Raw genomic sequence first — 20,698 nt, 5'->3', positions numbered from 1 at the left:
AAAGCTATCAGCTGAGCAAAAATGTTGCGTGAAAACCAGGTTGCAAGCCTAGCCTGAAAGTTAAGGCAAGAAACTATCAGAACAATTACACGGATCATCCAGTCACAAAACGCTCGGCAGGAAAGACGAACTCAAATTAGACAAACGTACACAGAGGAACAAAAAATTCTCTAATTCGTCATCTAATTATCATAAGACAAACATGGAACAAAATTTCTAAAATACATTCAGGAAAAAATAGCAAACAATTGAAATCATGCAAAGTTAAACCGATTAGCTTTAATTAGTGCCAACGACATAAAACTCTCTCCACCTTGTCATCTGAACATCCCGTGAAAACAATTAACTTACAGGATATTTTTTTGACAAGCAGTATGCAAACCAAATTAGACCCACTAAAAAAACTCAATCCAGGAATAAAGCAGCCTCCAAGTTGAAGCAGATAAACTTGCACATATCACTTTCAAACTTTGTCAACGATAGCAAAAGAGTGATCAGCTTGACATCTAAAAATCACTTGAACAAGACCAATTGGACAGAAAACTACTTCATGAGACATGCTTTGAACCAATTTCAAAATCGAACAGCAGTATTTAGGAAAAAAATTAGCAAACAATTGAAAATAAAATCATTTAAAAAGATCAACTTGAATCAATTTCGACTGTGAAAAATAGTCTCAAGCTCGTCACCTAAACATCACGTAAAAGCAATCAATTGAAAAGATAAACCTTTTGAAAACCAGTATGAGAACAACACTGAAGTTAATATCATACCGCAAAACTATGTTTAAAAAATCAGAAAACAATTTGGATCAGGAAGAAAATAACTCAAATCGAACAGCAGTATTCAGGGAAAATTGGCAAACAATTGAGAACAAAAACATTAGAAAAATCGACTTGAATCATTTTCAACTATGAAAAACAGTCTCAAGCTCGTCATTTTAACATCACGTGAAAGCTATGAATTAAACAGATAAGTTTTTCTAAACGCATCATGGAAGTTCAGTCTGAAAAATAAGACAAGAAAACTATCAAAACACTAAAAGGGATCAACCAGTCACGAAACGCAATACAGAAGACAAAGACGAACAACTCAAAATAGACAAACGTACATAGATCAGCATAAACTATTGTCAGAGGCAGATAAATATTCTACAGCTCGTCATCTAAACATCATGAGGTGTGAAAATTTTTAAAAAACATTCTGTAAAAAAAGCGAACAATTGAAATCCGAAAAATTGAAGGAACAGCTTTAATTAATGTCAACGACAGACAAACTGTCTCCAGCTCGTCACCTAAACATCACCTAAAAGCTAAAAAGCTATCAATTGAGCAGAAAAGTTTCTTGAAAAGCAGCATGCAAGACCAGCCTGGAACATTAGGCAAAAAACTATCAGTACACTTATACGGCTAATCCAGTCACAAAACGCATAGCAGGAAAGACTAACAACTCAAATTAGACAAACGTATATAGATCAGACTTAACTATTGTCAATGATAGATAACATTTCTGTACAACATCTAAACATCATGAGGGAACATAAAAAACTGAAAACGAACAGCAACATCGATGACAAAATATCATAAAAGGTAAATCTGAAAAAACTTATACGGCTCAGCTTCGAATATTTTCAACGACGGCATAACTGTCTCCAGCTCTTCGTCTGAACATCACAAGAAGGTTATCAATTGAACATACTATTTGATGGTTTATATAATCCAGGCTGGAAACAAGAATATAAAGCAGATATTTCATTGTTCCAGTGCAAGAACTAAATGCAAGTGAGATATAACATGAGATGAGATTGGCAAAAAAAAATCAAACAAAAAAAAATCATTTAACAAAAAGAAAATAATTAAAACTATAAAGAATCAAACAGAGCAGCTTTAGTTAATGTCAACGACGGCAAAACTGTCTCGAGTTCGTCACCTAAACATCACGGATAAGCTAACAAAAGGAAGGATACAAAATTAGAAAACCAATACGAGATGAGCATTGAAAAATAGCAATCAAACAGCAAATATTAGCTAACAAAAAGAAGAAAAAACACACTCAAATAACAATATTCAGATCAACTTTAGTTACCGAAAACGACATCAAAACTGTCTACAGCTCGTCATCTGAATATCAAGTGTAAGTTATCAACTGAACGTAATATTTTGAAGGTTTATATTATCCATGTTAAAAACAAAAAAAAATGAAACTATGCGGAAAATCTTGGATTACCCTAGTACAAGAACTAGAAGCCGGTGAGAATTAACGCGAGATCAGGGCAAAAAAAAACTTTAAATCAGTGAGCAAAAATCAGAAAAAAAACAATCAAATGAAATCACTTAGAATTAAACCGATCAGCTTTAGTTTGTGTCAACGACAGCCAAACTGTCACCAGATAGATATCTAAACATCACATAAAACTTAACAAAAAAGGATACAAAAATTGAAAACCAATATGAGATGAGCATTGAAAAATAACGATCAAACAGCATACATTAGCTAAAAAAATAAAATTAAATAAAAATTACAATCAGAAAACAATTTTCAGATCAGCTTTAATTTTTTTCAACGACAGCAAAACTGTCTACAGCTCGTCATCTGAACATCAAGTGAAAGTTATCAACTGAATATACTATTTTGAAGGTTTATTTTATTCATTTTAGAACACAAAAGAAACGAAACTATGAGGTAAATCTTGAATTATCCTAGTACGAGAATTAAAAGCCGGTGAGAATTAACACATCAGAAGGGCAATAAAAACTTTAAATCAGTGAGCAAAAAATCAGAAAAAAAGCAAACAAATGAAATCACTTAGAATTAAACCGATCAACTTTAGTTTATGTCAACGACAGCCAAACTGTCTCCAGCTTGTCATCTAAACATCAAGTGAAGTCTAACAAAAAAGGATGCAAAATTTGAAAAGCAAGAAGATATGAGCATTGAAAAATTACCATCAAACAGCAAAACTTAGTTAAAAAACCGAAAAAAAAATTAAATCAAATAAAATTATTCAGATCAGCATTGATTATTGTCAACGACAGTAAAACTGCCTCCAGCTCGTCATCTAATCATCACGTGAAGGTTATCAATTGAACATACTATTTTGAAGATTTATACAATCCAGGTTGGAAACAGAAAAATATCATGCAGATATTGGATTGCTCTAGTAGAAGAACTAAAGGCCAGTGAGAAATAACATATGAGATAGGCGAAAAAGAATTAAAAACAAACAGAAAATTAATAAAAGAAGAAAACAAACGAAATCAGATAGAATAAAACAGATCAGCTTCAGATATTGTCAACGACAACAAAACTGTCTCCATTTCGTCATCTAAACATCACGTGTATGCTAGCAAAAGGAAATATACAAAAATAGAAAACCAATATGAGATGAGCATTGAAAAATAACGAGCAAACAGCATATATTAGCGAAAAACTAAAAGAAAAAAACTACAATCAGATTACAATAATCAGATCAGCTTTAATTTGTTTGAAGGTTTATGTTATCCATGTTAGAAACAAAAAAAACGAAATTATGAGGTAGATCTTGGATTGTCCTAGTACACGAACTAAACGCCGGCGAGAATTAACAAGAGATCAGACGGGCAAAAAAATTTAAATCAGACCGCAAAGATCAGAAAAAAATAAGCAAACAATTGAAAACATTTAGAACTAAATCGACCAGCTTCAGTTATTGTCAAAGACAGCAATACTGTCTCCGCCTCGTCATCTAAACATCACGTGTAGGCTAACAAAAGAAGGGATACAAAATAAGAAAACCAAAATGAGATGAGCATTGCAAAGTAACGATCAAACAGAAATAATTAGCTACTAAACATAAGAAAAAAAATTACAATGAAAAGAAAATATTCAGATCAAATTTAATTATTGTCAACGACAGCAAAACTGTCTACTGCTCGTCATCTGAACATCAAGTGTAAGCTATCAATTAAAAGTAGTAATTTGAAGATTTATGTTATCCATGTTAGAAACAAAAAAACGAAAGTATGCGAAAAACTTGGATTATCCAAGTACAAGAACTAGCAGTCGGCGAGAAATATCATGAGATCAGACGGGCAAAAAAAACTTTAAATCAGCGAGCTAAAATCAGAAAAAAAGCAAACAAATGAAATCACTTAGAATTAAACCGATCAGCTTTAGTTTATGTCAACGACAGCAAAACTGTCTACTGCTCGTCATCTGAACATCAAGTGTAAGTTATCAATTGAACTTGGTAATTTGAAGGTTTAAGTTATCCATGTTAGAAACAAAAACGAAACTATGCGGAAAACCTTGGATTATCCTAGTACAAGAACTAGAAGCCGGCGAGAAATATCATGAGATCAGACGGGCAAAAAAAAACATTAAATCAGTGAGCTAAAATCAGAAAAAAAAGCAAACAAATGAAATCACTTATAAATAAACCGATCAGCTTTAGTTTATGTCAACGACAGCAAAACTGTCTACTGCTCGTCATCTGAACATCAAGTGTAAGTTATCAATTGAACGTAGTACTTTGAAGGTTTATGTTATCCATGTTAGAAACAAAAACGAAACTATGAGGAAAACCTTGGATTATCCTAGTACAAGAACTAGAAGCCGGTGAAAAATTACATGAGATCAGACAGGCAAAAAGAATTAAATCAGACAGCAAAAATCAGAAAATAAAAAGCAAACAATTGAAATCACTTAAAAATAAACCGATCAGCTTTAGTTTATGTCAACGACAGCAAAACTGTCTCCAGCTCGTCATCTAAACATCACTTATAAGCTAACAGAAGAAAGGATACAAAATTAGAAAACCAAAAAGAGATGAGCATTGCAAAATAACGATCAAACAGAAATAATTAGCTACTAAACATAAGAAAAAAAATTACAATGAAAAGAAAATATTCAGATCAAATTTAATTATTGTCAACGACAGCAAAACTGTCTCCAGCTCGTCATCTAAACATCACGTGAAAATTAACAAAAAAGAATACAAAATTTGAAAACCAATATAAGATGAGCATTGGAAAATTAAGATCAAAAAGCAAAATTTGAGTAACAAATAGAAAAAAAATGAAATCAAATAAATTTATTCAGATCAGCATTGATTATTGTCAACGACAACAAAACTGCCTCCAGCTCGTCATCTAAACATCACGTGAAGGTTATCAATTGAACATACTATTTTGAAGGTTTATACAATCCAGGTTGTAAACTAAAAATTATCAGGCAGATATTGGATTGTTCTAGTACAAGAACTAAAGGCCAGTGAGAACTAACATGAGATTGGCGAAAAGAATTAAAATCAAACAGAAAAAATCCTTATAAAACAAGAAAACAAATGAAATCAGATAGAATAAAACAAATCCGCTTTAGTTATTGTCAACGACAGCAAAACTGTCTCCAGCTCGTCATCTAAACATCACGTGAAAATTAACAAAAAAGAATAAAAAATTTGAAAACCAATATAAGATGAGCATTGAAAAATTAAGATCAAAAATCAAAATTTAGGTAACGAACAGAAAAAAAATGAAATCAAATAAATTTATTCAGATCAGCATTGATTATTGTCAACGACAACAAAATTGCCTCCAGCTCGTCATCTGAACATCAAGTGTAAGTTATCAATTGAACGTAGTAATTTGAAGCTTTATGTTATCCATGTTAGAAACAAAAAAACTGGACTATGCGGAAAACCTTGGATTATCCTAGTACAAGAACTAGAAGCCGGTGAAAAGTAACATGAGATCAGACGGACAAAAAAAGCTATAAGCAGAAGCAGAAAAAAAAGCAAACGAAAGAAATCACTTAGAATTGAACCGATCAGCTTTAGTTTATGTCAACGACAGCAAAATTGCCTCCAGCTCGTCATCTGAACATCAAGTGTAAGTTATCAATTGAACGTAGTAATTTGAAGGTTTATGTTATCCATGTTAGAAACAAAAAAAACGAAACTATGTGGAAAACCTTGGATTATCCTAGTACAAGAACTACAAGCCGGTGAGAATTAACATAAGATCAGACGGGCAAGAAAAACTTAAATCAGACAGCAATAATCAGAAAAAAAAGCAAACAATTGAAATCACTTAAAATAAAATCGATCAGCTTTAGTTTATGTCAACGACAGCCAAACTGTCTCCAGCTCGTCATCTAAACATCAAGTGAAATCTAACCAAAAAAAATGCAAAATTTGAAAAGCAAGAAGATATGAGCATTGAAAAAGTAAGCTCAAACTGCAAAATTTAGGTGAAAAACAGAAAAAAAAGAAATCAAATAAATCTATTCAGATCAGCATTGATATTGTCAACGAGAGCAAAACTGCCTCCAGCTCGTCCTCTAAACATCACATGAAATCTAACAAAGAAGGACACAAAATTTAAAAAGCAATAAGATGTGAGCATTGAAAAAATAAGATCAAACTGCAAAATTTAGATAACAAATGGAAAAAAAAATAAAATCAAATAAAATTATTCAGATCAGCATTGATTATTGTCAACGACAGCAAAACTGCCTCCAGCTCGTCATCTAAACATCACGTGAAGGTTATCAATTGAACAAACTATTTTGAAGGTTTAAACAATCCAGCTTGAATACAAAAAATTATCAGGCATATATTGGATTTTTCTAGTACAAGAACTAAAGGCCAGTGAGAACTAACATGAGATTGGCGAATTAAAATCAAACCGAGAAAAAACTTTATAAAAAAAAACAAATGAAGTCAGATAGAATAAAACAGATCAGCTTTAGTTATTGTCAACGACAGCAAAACTGCCTCCAGCTCGTCATTTAAACATCACGTGAAGATTATCAATTGAACATACTATTTTGAAGGTTTATACAATCCAGGTTGAAAACAAAAAATTATCAGGCATATATTGGATTGTTCTAGTACAAGAACTAAAGGCCAGTGAGAACTAACATGAGATTGGCGAAAAGAATTAAAATCAAACAGAAAGAAAACCTTATAAAAAAAGAAAACAAACGAAATCAGATAGAATAAAACAGATCAGCTTTAGTTATTGTCAAAGACAGCAAAACTGTCTACTGCTCCTCATCTGAACACCAAGTGTAGTTATCAAATGAACGTGGTGATTTGAAGGTTTATGTTATCCATGTTAGAAACAAAAACGAAACTATGTGGAAAACCTTGGATTATCCTAGTACAAGAACTAAAAGCCGGTGAGAATTAACATGAGATCAGACGGGCAAATAAAAATTAAATCATACAGCAAAAATCAGAAAATAAAAAGCAAACAATTGAAATCACTTAAAAACTAATCGATCAGCTTTAGTTTATGTCAACGACAGCAAAACTGTCTCCAGCTCGTCATCTAAACATCACGTGAAAATTAACAAAAAAGAATAAAAAATTTGAAAACCAATATACGATGAGCATTGAAAAATTAAGATCAAAAAGCAAAATTTAGGTAACAAATAGAAAAAAAATGAAATCAAATAAATTTATTCAGATCAGCATCGATTATTGTCAACGACAACAAAATTGCCTCCAGCTCGTCATCTGAACATCAAGTGTAAGTTATCAATTGAACGTAGTAATTTGAAGGTTTATGTTATCCATGTTAGAAACAAAAAAACTGGACTATGCGGAAAACCTTGGATTATCCTAGTACAAGAACTAGAAGCCGGTGAAAAGTAACATGAGATCAGACGGACAAAAAAAAGCTATAAGCAGAAGCAGAAAAAAAAGCAAACGAAAGAAATCACTTAGAATTGAACCGATCAGCTTTAGTTTATGTCAACGACAGCAAAACTGTCTACTGCTCGTCATCTGAACATCCAGTGTGAGTTATCAATTGAACGTAATAATTTGAAGATTTATGATAACCATGCTCGAAATAAAAACGTAACTATGCGGAAAACCTTGGATTATCCTAGTACAAGAACTACAAGCCGGTGAGAATTAACATAAGATCAGACGGGCAAGAAAAACTTAAATCAGACAGCAATAATCAGAAAAAAAAGCAAACAATTGAAATCACTTAAAATAAAATCGATCAGCTTTAGTTTATGTCAACGACAGCCAAACTGTCTCCAGCTCGTCATCTAAACATCAAGTTAAATCTAACCAAAAAAATGCAAAATTTGAAAAGCAAGAAGATATGAGCATTGAAAAAGTAAGCTCAAACTGCAAAATTTAGGTGAAAAACAGAAGAAAAAAAAAGAAATCAAAAAAATCTATTCAGATCAGCATTGATATTGTCAACGAGAGCAAAACTGCCTCCAGCTCGTCCTCTAAACATCACATGAAATCTAACAAAGAAGGACACAAAATTTAAAAAGCAATAAGATGTGAGCATTGAAAAAATAAGATCAAACTGCAAAATTTAGATAACAAATGGAAAAAAAAATAAAATCAAATAAAATTATTCAGATCAGCATTGATTATTGTCAACGACAGCAAAACTGCCTCCAGCTCGTCATCTAAACATCACGTGAAGGTTATCAATTGAACAAACTATTTTGAAGGTTTAAACAATCCAGCTTGAATACAAAAAATTATCAGGCATATATTGGATTTTTCTAGTACAAGAACTAAAGGCCAGTGAGAACTAACATGAGATTGGCGAATTAAAATCAAACCGAGAAAAAACTTTATAAAAAAAGAAAACAAACGAAATCAGATAGAATAAAACAGATCAGCTTTAGTTATTGTCAAAGACAGCAAAACTGTCTACTGCTCCTCATCTGAACACCAAGTGTAGTTATCAAATGAACGTGGTGATTTGAAGGTTTATGTTATCCATGTTAGAAACAAAAAGGAAACTTTGTGGAAAACCTTGGATAATCCTAGTACAAGAACTAGAAGCCGGTGAGAATTAACATAAGATCAGACGGGCAAAAAAAATTGAATCAGACAGCAAAAATTAGAAAATAAAAAGCAAACAATTGAAATAACTTAAAAATTAATCGATCAGCTTTAGTTTATGTCAACGACAGCCAAACTGTCTCCAGCTCGTCATCTAAACATCAAGTGAAATCTAACCAAAAAAAAATGCAAAATTTGAAAAGCAAGAAGATATGAGCATTGAAAAAGTAAGCTCAAACTGCAAAATTTAGGTGAAAAACAGAAAAAAAAAGAAATCAAATAAATCTATTCAGATCAGCATTGATATTGTCAACGAGAGCAAAACTGCCTCCAGCTCGTCCTCTAAACATCACATGAAATCTAACAAAGAAGGACACAAAATTTAAAAAGCAATAAGATGTGAGCATTGAAAAAATAAGATCAAACTGCAAAATTTAGATAACAAATGGAAAAAAAAATAAAATCAAATAAAATTATTCAGATCAGCATTGATTATTGTCAACGACAGCAAAACTGCCTCCAGCTCGTCATCTAAACATCACGTGAAGGTTATCAATTGAACAAACTATTTTGAAGGTTTAAACAATCCAGCTTGAATACAAAAAATTATCAGGCATATATTGGATTTTTCTAGTACAAGAACTAAAGGCCAGTGAGAACTAACATGAGATTGGCGAATTAAAATCAAACCGAGAAAAAACTTTATAAAAAAAAACAAATGATGTCAGATAGAATAAAACAGATCAGCTTTAGTTATTGTCAACGACAGCAAAACTGCCTCCAGCTCGTCATTTAAACATCACGTGAAGATTATCAATTGAACATACTATTTTGAAGGTTTATACAATCCAGGTTGAAAACAAAAAATTATCAGGCATATATTGGATTGTTCTAATACAAGAACTAAAGGCCAGTGAGAACTAACATGAGATTGGCGAAAAGAATTAAAATCAAACAGAAAGAAAACCTTATAAAAAAAGAAAACAAACGAAATCAGATAGAATAAAACAGATCAGCTTTAGTTATTGTCAAAGACAGCAAAACTGCCTCCATCTCGTCATCTATACATCACATGAAATCTAACAAAAAAAGACACAAAATTTAAAAAGCAATAGGATATGAGTATTGAAAAATTAAGATCAAACTGCAAAATTTAGTTAACAAATAGAAAAAAAATGAAATCAAATAAATTTATTCAGATCAGCATTGATTATTGTCAACGACAGCAAAACTGCCTCCAGCTCGTCATCTAAACATCACGTGAAGGTTATCAATTGAACATACTATTTTGAAGGTTTATACAAACCAGGTTGATAACAAAAAATTATCAGGCATATATTGGATTGTTCTAGTACAAGAACTAAAGGCCAGTGAGAACTAACATGAGATTGGCGAAAAGAATTAAAATCAAACCGAAAAAAAAACCTTATAAAAAAGAAAACAAATGAAGTCAGATAGAATAAAACAGATCAGCTTTAGTTATTGTCAACGACAGCAAAACTGCCTCCAGCTCGTCATTTAAACATCACGTGAAGGTTATCAATTGAACATATTTTGAAGGTTTATACAATCCAGATTGAAAACAAAAAATTATCAGGCATATATTGGATTGCTCTAGTACAAGAACTAAAGGCCAGTGAGAACTAACATGAGATTAGCGAAAAGAATTAAAATCAAACAGAAAAAAAACCTTAAAGAAAACAAACGAAATCAGATGGAATAAAACAGATCAGCATTGATTATTGTCAACGACAGCAAAACTGCCTCCATCTCGTCATCTAAACATCACGTAAGGTTATCAATTGAACATACTATTTTGAAGGTTTGTACAATCCAGGTTGAAAACAAAAAATTATCAGGCATATATTGGATTGTTCTAGTACAAGAACTAAAGGCCAGTGAGAACTAACATGAGATTGGCGAAAAGAATTAAAATCAAACAGAAAAAAACCTTATAAAAAAGAAAACAAACGAAACCAGATAGAATAAAATAGATCAGCTTTAGTTATTGTCAAAGACAGCAAAACTGTCTACTGCTCCTCATCTGAACACCAAGTGTAGTTATCAAATGAACGTAGTGATTTGAAGGTTTATGTTATGCATGTTAGAAATAAAAACGTAACTATGCGGAAAACCTTGGATTATCCTAGTACAAGAACTACAAGCCGGTGAGAATTAACATAAGATCAGACGGGCAAGAAAAATTAAAATCAGACAGCAATAATCAGAAAAAAAAGCAAACAATTGAAATCACTTAAAATAAAATCGATCAGCTTTAGTGTATCTCAACGACAGCCAAACTGTCTCCAGCTCGTCATCTAAACATCAAGTAAAATCTAACCAAAAAAATGGAAAATTTGAGAAGCAAGAAGATATGAGCATTGAAAAATTAAGCTCAAACAGCAAAATTTAGGTAAAAAACAAAAAAAATGAAATCAAATAAATCTATTCAGATCAGCATTGATTATTGTCAACGAGAGCAAAACTGCCTCCAGCTCGTCCTCTAAACATCACATGAAATCTAACAAAGAAGGACACAAAAATTAAAAAGCAATAAGATATAAGCATTGAAAAAATAATATCAAACTGCAAAATTTAGGTAACAAATGGAAAAAAATGAAATCAAATAAAATTATTCAGATCAGCATTGATTATTGTCAACGACAACAAAACTGCCTCCAGCTCGTCATCTTAACATCACGTGAAGGTTATCAATTGAACATACTATTTTGAAGGTTTGTACAAACCAGGTTGAAAACAAAAAATTATCAGGCATATATTGGATTGTTCTAGTACAAGAACTAAAGGCCAGTGAGAAATAACATGAGATTGGCGAATAAAATTAAAATCAAACCGAAAAAAACCTTATAAAAAGAAAACAAATGAAATCAGATAGAATAAAACAGATCAGCTTTAGTTATTGTCAACGACAGCAAAACTGCCTCCAGCTCGTTATCTAAACATCACGTGAAGGTTATCAATTGAACATACTATTTTGAAGGTTTATACAATTCAGGTTGAAAACAAGAAACTATCAGGCAGATATTGGATTGTTCTAGTACAAGAACTAAAGGCCAGTGAGAACTAACATGAGATTGGCGAAAAGAATTAAAATCAAACAGAAAAAATCCTTATAAAAAAGAAAACAAATGAAATCAGATAGAATAAAACAGATCAGCTTTAGTTATTGTCAACGACAGCAAAACTGTCTCCATCTCGTCATCTAAACATCACGTGAAGGTTATCAATTGAACATGCTATTTTGAATGTTTATACAATCCCGGTTGTAAACTAAAAATTATCAGGCGGATATTGGATTGTTCTAGTACAAGAACTAAAAGCCGGTGGGAATTAACAAGAGATTAGACGGGCAATAAAAATTTTGAATCAGACAGCAAAAACCAGAAAAAAAGCAAACAAATGAAGTTATTTAAAAATAAATCAATCAGCTTTAGTTTATGTCGACAACAGCAAAAATGTCTCCAGCTCGTCATCTAAACATAACGTGAAAATTAACAATAAAAAGAATACAAAATTTGAAAACCAATATAAGATGAGCATTGAAAAATAAAGATCAAAAAGCAGAAATTAGGTAACAAATAGAAAAAAAATGAAATCAAATAAATTTATTCAGATCAGCATTGATTATTGTCAACGACAGCAAAACTGTCTACTGCTCGTCGTCTGAACATCAAGTGTAAGTTATCAATTGAACGTAGTAATTTGATGGTTTATGTTATCCATGTTAGAAACAAAAAAAATATCAGGCAGATATTGGATTGTTCTAGTACAAGAACTAAAGGCCAGTGAGAACTAACAAGAGATTGGCGAAAAGAATTAAAATCAAACAGAAAAAATCCTTTTAAAACAAGAAAACAAATGAAATCAGATAGAATAAAACAGATCAGCTTTAGTTATTGTCAACGACAGCAAAACTGTCTACTGGTCGTCGTCTGAACATCACGTGAAGGTTATCAATTGAACATACTATTTTGAAGGTTTATACAATCCAGGTTGAAAACAAAAAAATATCAGGCAGATATTGGATTGTTCTAGTACAAGAACTAAAGGCCAGTGAGAACTAACAAGAGATTGGCGAAAAGAATTAAAATCAAACAGAAAAAATCCTTTTAAAACAAGAAAACAAATGAAATCAGATAGAATAAAACAGATCAGCTTTAGTTATTGTCAACGACAGCAAAACTGTCTACTGCTCGTCGTCTGAACATCAAGTGTAAGTTATCAATTGAACGTAGTAATTTGATGGTTTATGTTATCCATGTTAGAAACAAAAACGAAACTATGCGGAAAACCTTGGATTATCCTAGTACAAGAACTAGAAGCCGGTGAGAATTAACATAAGATCAGACGGGCAAAAAAATTAAATCAGACAGCAAAAATCAGAAAATAAAAAAGCAAACAATTGAAGTCACTTAAAAATAAATCAATCAGCTTTAGTTTATGTCGACAACAGCAAAACTGCCTCCATCTCGTCATCTAAACATCACATGAAATCTAACAAAAAAAGACACAAAATTTAAAAAGCAATAGGATATGAGTATCGAAAAATTAAGATCAAACTGCAAAATTTAGTTAACAAATAGAAAAAAAATGAAATCAAATAAATTTATTCAGATCAGCATTGATTATTGTCAACGACAGCAAAACTGCCTCCAGCTCGTCATCTAAACATTAAGTGAAGGTTATCAATTGAACATACTATTTTGAAGGTTTATACAAACCAGGTTGAAAACAAAAAATTATCAGGCATATATTGGATTGTTCTAGTACAAGAACTAAAGGCCAGTGAGAACTAACATGAGATTGGCGAAAAGAATTAAAATCAAACAGAAAAAATCCTTTTAAAACAAGAAAACAAATGAAATCAGATAGAATAAAACAGATCAGCTTTAGTTATTGTCAACGACAGCAAAACTGTCTACTGCTCGTCGTCTGAACATCAAGTGTAAGTTATCAATTGAACGTAGTAATTTGATGGTTTATGTTATCCATGTTAGAAACAAAAACGAAACTATGCGGAAAACCTTGGATTATCCTAGTACAAGAACTAGAAGCCGGTGAGAATTAACATAAGATCAGACGGGCAAAAAAATTAAATCAGACAGCAAAAATCAGAAAATAAAAAAGCAAACAATTGAAGTCACTTAAAAATAAATCAATCAGCTTTAGTTTATGTCGACAACAGCAAAAATGTCTCCAGCTCGTCATCTAAACATCACGTGAAAATTAACAAAAAAAGAATACAAAATTTGAAAACCAATATAAGATGAGCATTGAAAAATTAAGATCAAAAAGCAAAAATTAGGTAACAAATAGAAAAAAAACGAAATCAAATAAATTTATTCGGATCAGCATTGATTATTGTCAACGACAGCAAAACTGCCTCCATCTCGTCATCTAAACATCACATGAAATCTAACAAAAAAAGACACAAAATTTAAAAAGCAATAGGATATGAGTATTGAAAAATTAAGATCAAACTGCAAAATTTAGTTAACAAATAGAAAAAAAATGAAATCAAATAAATTTATTCAGATCAGCATTGATTATTGTCAACGACAGCAAAACTGCCTCCAGCTCGTCATCTAAACATCACGTGAAGGTTATCAATTGAACATACTATTTTGAAGGTTTAAACAATCCAGCTTGAATACAAAAAATTATCAGGCATATATTGGATTTTTCTAGTACAAGAACTAAAGGCCAGTGAGAACTAACATGAGATTGGCGAATTAAAATCAAACCGAGAAAAAACTTTATAAAAAAAACAAATGATGTCAGATAGAATAAAACAGATCAGCTTTAGTTATTGTCAACGACAGCAAAACTGTCTACTGCTCGTCGTCTGAACATCAAGTGTAAGTTATCAATTGAACGTAGTATTTTGATGGTTTATGTTATCCATGTTAGAAACAAAAACGAAACTATGCGGAAAACCTTGGATTATCCTAGTACAAGAACTAGAAGCCGGTGAGAATTAACATAAGATCAGACGGGCAAAAAAATTAAATCAGACAGCAAAAATCAGAAAATAAAAAAGCAAACAATTGAAGTCACTTAAAAATAAATCAATCAGCTTTAGTTTATGTCGACAACAGCAAAAATGTCTCCAGCTCGTCATCTAAACATCACGTGAAAATTAACAAAAAAAAGAATACAAAATTTGAAAACCAATATAAGATGAGCATTGAAAAATTAAGATCAAAAAGCAAAAATTAGGTAACAAATAGAAAAAAAAACGAAATCAAATAAATTTATTCGGATCAGCATTGATTATTGTCAACGACAGCAAAACTGCCTCCATCTCGTCATCTAAACATCACATGAAATCTAACAAAAAAAGACACAAAATTTAAAAAGCAATAGGATATGAGTATTGAAAAATTAAGATCAAACTGCAAAATTTAGTTAACAAATAGAAAAAAAATGAAATCAAATAAATTTATTCAGATCAGCATTGATTATTGTCAACGACAGCAAAACTGCCTCCAGCTCGTCATCTAAACATCACGTGAAGGTTATCAATTGAACATACTATTTTGAAGGTTTATACAAACCAGGTTGAAAACAAAAAATTATCAGGCATATATTGGATTGTTCTAGTACAAGAACTAAAGGCCAGTGAGAACTAACATGAGATTGGGGAAAAGAATTAAAATCAAACAGAAAAAATCCTTTTAAAACAAGAAAACAAATGAAATCAGATAGAATAAAACAGATCAGCTTTAGTTATTGTCAACGACAGCAAAACTGCCTACTGCTCGTCGTCTGAACATCAAGTGTAAGTTATCAATTGAACGTAGTAATTTGATGGTTTATGTTATCCATGATAGAAACAAAAACGAAACTATGCGGAAAACCTTGGATTATCCTAGTACAAGAACTAGAAGCCGGTGAGAATTAACATAAGATCAGACGGGCAAAAAAAATTAAATCAGACAGCAAAAATCAGAAAAGAAAAAAGCAAACAATTGAAGTCACTTAAAAATAAATCAATCAGCTTTAGTTTATGTCGACAACAGCAAAAATGTCTCCAGCTCGTCATCTAAACATAAGGTGAAAATTAACAAAAAAAGAATACAAAATTTGAAAACCAATATAAGATGAGCATTGAAAAATTAAGATCAAAAAGCAAAAATTAGGTAACAAATAGAAAAAAAACGAAATCAAATAATTTTATTCAGATCAGCATTGATTATTGTCAACGACAGCAAAACTGCCTCCATCTCGTCATCTAAACATCACATGAAATCTAACAAAAAAAGACACAAAATTTAAAAAGCAATAGGATATGAGTATTGAAAAATTAAGATCAAACTGCAAAATTTAGTTAACAAATAGAAAAAAATGAAATCAAATAAATTTATTCAGATCAGCATTGATTATTGTCAACGACAGCAAAACTGCCTCCAGCTCGTCATCTAAACATCACGTGAAGGTTATCAATTGAACATACTATTTTGAAGGTTTATACAATCCAGGTTGTAAACTCAAAATTATCAGGCAGATTTTGAATTGTTCTAGTACAAGAACTGAAGGCCAATGAGAACTAACATGAGATTGGCCAAACGAATTAAAATCAAACAGAAAAAATCCTTATAAAACATAAAACAAATGAAATCAGATAGAATAAAACAGATCAGCTTTAGTTATTCTCAACGACAGCAAAACTGTCTACTGCTCGTCGTCTGAATATCAAGTGTAAGTTATCAATTGAACGTAGTAATTTGATGGTTTATGTTATCCATGTTAGAAACAAAAACGAAACTATGCGGAAAACCTTGGATTATCCTAGTACAAGAACTAGAAGCCGGTGAGAATTAACATCAGATCAGACGGGCAAAAAAATTAAATCCGACAGCAAAAATCAGAAAATAAAAAGCAAACAATTGAAGTCACTTAAAAATAAATCAATCAGCTTTAGTTTATCTCGACAACAGCAAAAATGTCTCCAGCTCGTCATCTAAACATCACGTGAAAATTAACAGAAAAGAATACAAAATTTGAAAACCAATATAAGATGAGCATTAAAAAATCAAGATCAAAAAGCAAAAAATAGGTAAAAAATATTAAAAAAATGAAATCAAATAAAGTTATTCAGATCAGCATTGATTATTGTCAACGACAGCAAAACTGTCTACTGCTCGTCGTCTGAATATCAAGTGTAAGTTATCAATTGAACGTAGTAATTTGATGGTTTATGTTATCCATGTTAGAAACAAAAACGAAACTATGCGGAAAACCTTGGATTATCCTAGTACATGAACTAGAAACCGGTGAGAATTAACATAAGATCAGACGGGCAAAAAAAAATTAAATCAGACAGCAAAAATCAGAAAATAAAAAGCAAACAATTGAAGTCACTTAAAAATAAATCAATCAGCTTTAGTTTATCTCGACAACAGCAAAAATGTCTCCAGCTCGTCATCTAAAGATCACGTGAAAATTAACAAAAAAGAATACAAAATTTGAAAACCAATATAAGATGAGCATTGAAAAATCAAGATCAAAAAGCAAAAATTAGGTAAAAAATATTTAAAAAAATGAAATCAAATAAATTTATTCAGATCAGCATTGATTATTGTCAACGACAGCAAAACTCCCTCCAGCTCGTCATCTAAACATCACGTGAAGGTTATCAATTGAACATGCTATTTTGAATGTTTATACAATCCCGGTTGTAAACTAAAAATTATCAGGCGGATATTGGATTGTTCTAGTACAAGAACTAAAGGCCAGTGAGAACTAACATGAGATTGGCGAAAAGAATTAAAATCAAACAGAAAAAATCCTTGTAAAACAAGAAAACAAATGAAATCAGATAGAAAAAAAACAGATCCGCTTTAGTTATTGTCAACGACAGCAAAACTGTCTACTACTCGTCGTCTGAACATCAAGTGTAAGTTATCAATTGAACGTAGTAATTTGATGGTTTATGTTATCCATGTTAGAAACAAAAACGAAATTATGCGGAAAACCTTGGATTATCCTAGTACAAGAACTACAAGCCGGTGAGAATTAACATAAGATCAGACTGCCAAAAAAAACAATTTAAATCAGACAGCAAAAATCAGAAAATAAAAAGCAACCAATTAAATTATTCAGACCAGCATTAATTATTGTCAACGATAGCAAAACTGTCTCCAGCTCGTCATCTAAACATCACGTGAAGGTTATCAATTGAACATACTATTTTGAAGGTTTATATAATCCAGGCCGGAAACAAAAAGTATAAGGCAGATATTGTAAGCTAACGAATACGTGTAAGCTAACAGAAGGAAGGATACAAAATTAGAAAATCAAAATGAGATGAGCATTGAAAAATAACAATCATACAGCAAAAATTAGCTAAAAACTAGAAAAAACTACAATCAAATAACAATTTTCAGATCAACTTTAATTATTGTCAACAACAGCAAAACCCTCTACAGCTCGTTATCTGAAGATCAAGTGAAATTTATCAATTGAACAAACTATTTTGAAGGTTTATGTTATCCATGTTAGAAAAAAAGAAACGAAATTATGAGGTAGATCTTGGATTAAACTAGTACAAGAGCAAAATGAAATTATTCAGATCAGCTTTAACTATTGTCAAAGACAGCGAAACTGTATCCAGCTCGTCATCTAAATATCACATGAAAGCCATCCACAAAAAGGAGATCTTCTTTTGAAAAGCATTATAAAAACCAAAACAGAAAAATTTGAAGCACAAAAAAATCAGAGCATCGATTTTTTATACCAAAAATCCAGCTACAAAAATCAACCCGGGAAAAATAGCTTCCAATTTCAAGCAGAAAAAATACACAAAACACTTTTAATATTTGTCAACGACAGTAACACTGTCTCCAACGCGTCATCTCAAGATCACGTGAGACCTTTCAGCTGAACGAATGATTTTTCGAGAAGCAGCAATTTATCAAAGCCTAAAAAATGGGCTTGGAACTATCAGAACACTTTTATAGCAATTATCCAGTCAAAAAAGTAAAAAAGGAAAAGAAGAACAACTCAGTTACACAAATAAACACAAATCAGAGTAAATGTTGCCAATTACAGCTAAATCAAACGCCAATTTAAAAAAAGAATGCAGATTACACGATAATCATTGAGTCTTAAAACGCATTGGAAAACAACTAACGAGCGGCAAATAAGGAAATTGGATCGACTACTGTTGAACCGAAAACGTAACTGTTCATTAAAAAATTTGAGCTTCAAAATATTAAATGTTTTTACGACCCTTCCGTACTGAAACACAAAAAAGCATAACAATATATTTGGCACTCGAAACTATGCAATATAGGTTGACTAAGCCAAAATAACATCAACTAAAACTGTCTAATCGAAAAAAAAAAGAAATGAATTCACAAATTACAGCAGCACTTTCAATTATAGTAAATACTGTTTAAATCAATATAAAATCTATGCTTTGGAAAGCAAGCCCAGAAAACCCAAAAGTACCACATATTATAATTGGCATTTCAAAAAACGGAAATTGATCCGACGGAAACTCGGACAAAACCTAAGAAACCGAAAAAAAATATAAAATCAATGCCTGAAGTGAACTTCACCTAATTACTACCTAATCTCAACAATGGTAGAAGGTAGTCGGAACAATCAGGGATTCAACGAGAAGTAGTGTTATCCAGTAAAATCCAGAATGCTATTATGGTTTAAACTCATACTTGCCTCAAAAATTTTGAAGTGATTGTTGATGGCAGCCAAATGCAAAGACGTTGACTTGCTGGATACGCAAAACCCATTAACTGCAGCGCCATGCTGAATTAAGGCTGTCACTACTGAAAAATGGCCTTCTTTGCAAGCTACATGCAGGGCTGTTTCTCCACTACTGTTTATATTTTCGATGAAAGCCCCTGAGTTTACAAGCATACGAACAATTTCTGTGTGGCCACTTTTAGCAGCTACGTGTAAAGCCGTCTGGCCGCTTTGATTTCGCCAATTGAGGCTCTTTTTATCAAACTGCGATGAGCACAAAATTGCACGGACTGTTTTAACATCCCCATATTTGCATTGCTCGTGTAGTAAAGAATTTGGAGTGAATGCAAGATAATCAAAAGGAGCTACATCCCCAGGTACGAATGAAGTAAGAGATTGGGGTAACAGCGCGTCTTTGTTGCTCTTGTTTTGAGGATTTTTCAGATAATTCAAGAGAGAATCTAGTCCAATGAATGGTTGAAGGTTGTTATCATCAAGACAGAACACACAAAACACATCTCTCAATATTTGATAGTGAACAATAACTTGGTTAAAAACAGCTGACAGAACAACAGATTTACTGTATGAGCTGCTTTCTCGGATTAGATAACTTCCGTTTGTTTTAGACAATAATAAGCTTTCAGCTCGCTCACGTGACAACTTTCCATGGTACCATGAAAGCTCGGATAATTTGGAATGAAGAGACCGTTCAGTTTTCAATTCTTCATCAACATTAACGTATGGTCTGTTCATCTGGACTGGGCGTATTGCTTTTCATTTGACAGTCAAATTAGAGATAGTTTGATACCAAAAACTTGAGCTGTCATTTTTTCTGGTGATCATCAGATAGAACCAAATTTTCCAATACGGCAAGCTTGAGTGAAACATCTTTTCTGAATTAGAAAGAAAAGATCTAGCGCCTAACGCATCTCCGCTGCTTCGAATTTTGACACATGAAAAACCGCATATATTGGAAACAAGCTCTGCAGCCTTTGAGTGTACTGACAGCACCCACTTGCAGGGTTGCTAATATTAAAATCCATAAACTTTTAATCAAATTTTGAAAAACACATAAAAATATCATATCTCGAAAATTTGAAGGGCCTTTAGAGAAATTTGAATTCCAGATTTTCAACTACTGAGATGACCTGGGAGCAC

At 31.9% G+C, this 20,698-nt stretch overlaps 1 protein-coding gene across 1 annotated transcript in view; it reads right to left on the bottom strand.

Moving 5' to 3' along the window:
• Positions 1–20,429, bottom strand: part of LOC134843677 (tyrosine-protein kinase Shark-like) — a 28,231-nt gene extending 7,802 nt beyond the window's left edge. The window contains exon 1 of the mRNA XM_063859888.1: positions 19,514–20,429. Coding sequence (XP_063715958.1) covers positions 19,514–20,293 — 780 coding nt within the window. The 5' untranslated portion in view covers positions 20,294–20,429. The remainder of the gene's footprint in view (positions 1–19,513) is intronic.
• Positions 20,430–20,698: the final 269 nt, after the last annotated feature.

This window comes from Symsagittifera roscoffensis, chromosome 4 (assembly GCF_963678635.1).
Source record: "Symsagittifera roscoffensis chromosome 4, txSymRosc1.1, whole genome shotgun sequence".
Lineage (NCBI taxonomy): Eukaryota > Metazoa > Xenacoelomorpha > Acoela > Convolutidae > Symsagittifera > Symsagittifera roscoffensis.
The sequence above is the reverse complement of the archived record's forward strand: the minus strand, read 5'-3'. Positions and strand labels throughout refer to the sequence as shown.